At 36.8% G+C, this 4,795-nt stretch overlaps 1 protein-coding gene across 1 annotated transcript; it reads left to right on the forward strand.

Annotated features, from left to right (window-relative positions):
* The first annotated feature begins 2,405 nt into the window (after positions 1-2,405).
* LOC137947598 (WAT1-related protein At5g47470-like) lies at positions 2,406-4,518 on the forward strand. The gene is made up of 7 exons (XM_068793406.1): positions 2,406-2,605; positions 2,725-2,790; positions 2,896-3,012; positions 3,452-3,653; positions 3,745-3,906; positions 4,044-4,195; positions 4,297-4,518. The coding sequence occupies exons 1-7, from the start codon at positions 2,406-2,408 to the stop codon at positions 4,406-4,408; spliced, it is 1,011 nt and encodes a 336-aa protein (XP_068649507.1). The 3' UTR covers positions 4,409-4,518.
* Positions 4,519-4,795: the final 277 nt, after the last annotated feature.

Genomic DNA, 4,795 nt, shown 5'->3' on the forward strand with positions numbered 1-4,795 from the left:
AAGGGAGCAAAAAATTATTGTTAAGAGGATGATGACAACCATGCTCAATCTTTCATGATCACCCACAAATTCCCTTCTCAACATGTGCTTCCTTCAGGCAAGAAAAAATTTTTGAGCAGCTTTTAAGCAAGGCCCTAGAAAATGTACTCTGATACTATGTTAATTCTAGGGCCTCATGACATGATTACAAATATTTAAAGAGATTAAGGGAAAGAGGGAAAGAGAGAAGCAAAAGGAGAAGAGGGAGAGTTCTAGCTTGTGGGAGAGAAGGAGAGAAGCTTTCGAGAGAGAAGAATTAAAGCGAAGAAGGCTAGAGCTGGATGTTGTAGCTCATGCCCTTGTGGCTCTATTTATAATTGTATGAAAATGTTCATAATGATTATAATGGTCATAAGGTTACTTATTTTTTAAAATAAAAAATATAAGGGCATATACCAGCTTATATAATTACAAGTATATGCCACCTCTTATGGGAACTCTATTTATTTACCATGTATGTCATCTCTACATGTGGGTGTCATTTTAACACATACAAACAAGGGTATCTAATGTTGTGGATTACCAAAACCAAGTAAATGAAGATCATGAATTTCAATCGAGATAGTTCATTTGATCAACCCAAAAGGATTAAACCAGATTCTGAAGCGGATCCAATGAAAACATCAATATTACTATTAATATGAACAAAGGATATCGACACAACGTATATATTCTTAATTTGTTATTCACACAAGTTATTTTTTCATTCTTATGTTATTCATTATCTAAGTTTGTTAGATCATTATTTTATTAGCATTAGTAATTTATAGTTTAATTTATGTAATTATACTTTTTTTTGTATTTTTATATAAATATTAATTTGTTATTTGATTTTTTTCTTATTTAAAATGTATATTATGGTTTTAAATATTTGCTTCATATTTTTATGCTTGTTATAATTATTTTCTCATCTAAAATTTTTGTTGAACATAATCTCCTCGACTTCATTGTTCCTCTTAAATTGTTTGTAGGTTAACAATACTGCTTTAAATAAAATATTAATGATTATAAATGTTCTTACAGTTCTAAAGTTTACGCTAATGAAAAAGAATATAGCTCTAATAACAACAACCAATTGTAAGTACTTTTTACTTGATGTTTTCATAAGTTTATCAATATGATATTTTAATATTTTTTTTACAAATAATAATTTATATTTTTTTGTAATATGATGTTTACATATGTAAACTACACCAGTTTACTATTTAGTTAGGTTTGTAATAGGCACACTATAATCAAATGGATCATCAATGGTTGGCATTTGGCTACCAGGATTTCTCTCACTAGTTAAATATGTAAGCATTCATTTTCGACTTTCCTCTTGTTGCTATTGGTAAGAAGGACAAGGGCTCCTTTGGAATCCATTTTTGGTATTAACAAGTTAACATATGATCTCTGCAAGAGAGTCGAATAGATAATTTACAAGTACTGATCATCATTGACTCTTATTGAGAAGACATTAGAAAATTTTCTTACCCAAGAGTTTTGTTGAAAATCCTCCCTTGCAACCAAATAATTTTTATCTTCACTCATTATTCTGTCCTCCCCTGCATTTGTTGAAAATCTTCCTACCATAAAAAACAAAACAACCTAAGGATTTACTCTTTTACTAATATTTTAGTGAAATGTTTTTTGATTTTACACTAGAGAAAAATAAAAAAATTATAAATAATACAAAAAGGATAATATTATATCAAAAGAGTGATCCAAAACTTATTTTCCCCATAGTGTAAACTTATCAAAAGCGCAATAAAAAACTTATTTTCTTATCCATTTTAATATTTTTTAAAGATAAAATAAATAAATAATATTCAAATGAAAAACTCTTCCTTCTAAAAAAATGACACAAATAACAAAAAAATAAAAATTCAAAGGGAAAATTAATTTTTCTTTGGGTATATTCTTTCCTATAAGAAAACTCAATAAGTAAAAATTATTTTGTCCATGTCTTATTTGGCTTCAAGAGGCAACCCCTATCTAGAGCCGTTGTACAAAACCCGACCTTAAAGTTGGTATCCATTAATCTAACTTTACAGTTGCAAACAATAACAGTCACGTCACACTGGTGCTTTATATCGTTTTTATCCTTTTAGCGATGGTGTTTGTTCGGTAGAATGAGTGGAGATCCTCGTAAGGCCCCTTTCCTCAAAATTCCTATCCAAACAAACATGGACAGATGACTCGTTCCACAGGGACCATTGCTTCCAGCGAACTCTCCACCGCTGGAGCTACAAAACAACACTGGGTTTCTCTTCCAAGGAAAGAATAACAAAAGCGGCAGCTAAGAAAGCTAACAAAAGCAAAGAGACAAGGCCTGCTTTCATCTCACCACCAACTGCAGTATCTGGGTGTGGAGAAAGATGAAGATGGTGAGCATCTCCGAGGGTGTACTTCTCGAGCAGTTCTTCTTAGTAGTGGGACTCATTGGGATTCAGGTTGTCCTGGCCGTCTATGGTGTGCTCATCTTCAAGCTTATTGCCAGTGGGCTGAGTCTTTTTGTCTTGATAGTTTATGGTAGCTCGGTTTCCGCTGTCATTCTCGCGCCCCTTGCAGTCTTTTGCGAGCGGTGAGTGGAGAAGACTGTACAGTCATGTGCAGAACGGGGAAGAACGAATTTTTCTTACTTTTTTAAATTCAGTTTCAGTTTGCATCGAAGGGTGTCTAACTGGGGTCGTCGCACAACAGGAGCAAATGGCCGAGGAGCTTCAGTCCCTCATTGCTGGCCCAGTTACTGTTCATCTCGTTCGGCGGGTAGGGAGAATGGATTTGCATTTTTTTTCCGCGAGAACGAAAATCACCTTAAATATTGTGTTCATGGTTTCTGGGTTTTTATTTTCTGATATGGGGTTTGCGTAGAGTCACTGTTTTTCAATCCTTGATGCTACTGGGAATCAGAAACACCTCTCCTGCAATCGCTTCTGCCATGCCCAACCTTGGCCCTGGAATCATCTTCACTATTGCTTGGATCTTCGGGTATCTTTCTCTTCTCTCTCTTTCTATCTCATGATTGTATCTTTGATCAACGGTGATTAAAGTCGGCGCACCAACTCAGTTGGCGGAGATTTTCCAATTGCCATTTATACTCTAAAGACAACTTTCCTTTCAGAGTTGCGTAAGCAGATTCAACTTTTTACCCCCCAGTCTCCATTTCGCACCATTTACAAACCAACCCTTTGAAAAACACAGCACGGAGCAGTTGACACTTGTAAGTACCCAAAAAAGAATTCCCATGAACCCATGTCAGGTATATCGTCTCTTTCATATCCTCAATAGGTAAAAGATAACGAATGTGTATTGAAAAAACCCGACATTACACCACAGTTTCGAGTTTCTAATCTTGTCCCCAACTAGTTTTTAATCTCTTCCAATGACACTTATGATTTTTTTGCAATTTTTTCTGTTTATTTTGTAGATTTGAGAAAGTAAACCTGAGATGTGCATATTCTAGAGTAAAAATCATGGGGACGATTGTGTGCCTTGGTGGTGCCCTAATGATGAGCTTCTTGCAAAGGTCTCCATTAGCTCACAGCCTTTCCCCTCACCAGAACAGACTCCTGGGTTGCGTTTATCTCATTGCCGGCGTGGTTTTATTTGCTTGTGTAATGATATTACAGGTATCTTTATTTTTTCAGATATCTACATTATTTATTATTTTGTGGTAAAGATAATGGATATTAACCATATTTTCTTTGTTTGTTTTCACAGACTGCTGCACTGAAGGAGCTCCCCGCACCTGTAACCATGTGTGCCCTGACATCTCTCATCGGTGCCCTTCTCACTGCTCTTGTGCAGCTACTCCTGGAAGGAAAACTGGAGTTCAAGTCCGAGCTCCTGCCTTTAGGAACTCTAATTTTTTATGCCTTGGCAGTTAGTGACTCTTCTCTCCCCTCCTCTCCTGTATCTGTAGCATTTCTTTTCCATCGTGAGTTTCAATCATCTCGACATGAATCGAGAAAGAAGTTTCGGATTGAAAGAGAGGTGACGGGTTGGTTGTGAAAACGCAGGGAGGTGCGGTGAACAGCCTGTGCGTCGTCTTCCAGACGTGGGCCGTCAAGAAGAGAGGGCCTGTTCTGGTCTCCATGTTCAGCCCCATTGGAACCGTCTGCTCAATCATTATCTCTGCTATGACTCTTGGAGAAAGGGTCGCTCTGGGAAGGCAAGCCAATCCAGATATCAACTTCCATTTTCTCCCCATTGTCCTGTGTTACTTTCTTCTGAGATGTTTTTCTTTGTCTGTCTGCCGTCTTCTGAGTGCAGCCTTTTCGGAATGTGCTTCATGTTCATGGGACTCTATTTTGTGCTGTGGGCAAAGAACAAAGAAGATTACTTTCCAGAAGACCCAGACAAGGAGGAGCCTCTCTTGTGTTGATCGGTTTTAAAAACATTTGTGTTATTTCTGCAGAAAGTTTGTTTTCTGTTGTATAAGAGAAAAGGATGAAGGTATACTCTCATACAAAATAATCCAAATATCTTCCCCAAGGTCTGATGATAACCTTTATACTTGTGACTTACAAAAGACAAAATGCGGTTAATTACATGCACAACCCTAAATCTGCACATATGTACCTGTGACATACATATTCCCATACGACGATGTACACCCCAAAAATGATGGGAGAATACTACCATCCATGCAAGACCCATTATTTCGAGTCCCCTTCATAGAGAATACTACCATCCATGCAAGAACCATTCTTTCGAGTCCCCTTCATACTCCCACGTGATTCAGAAGCAAACCCTTCATATAGTCTGACTC

The sequence above is a fragment of the Aristolochia californica genome, unplaced genomic scaffold (genome assembly GCF_029961685.1).
Source record: "Aristolochia californica isolate CCGP_79_NKW_82.1479 unplaced genomic scaffold, dmAriCali1.0.hap1 SCAF_13, whole genome shotgun sequence".
NCBI classification, from domain to species: Eukaryota; Viridiplantae; Streptophyta; class Magnoliopsida; order Piperales; family Aristolochiaceae; genus Aristolochia; species Aristolochia californica.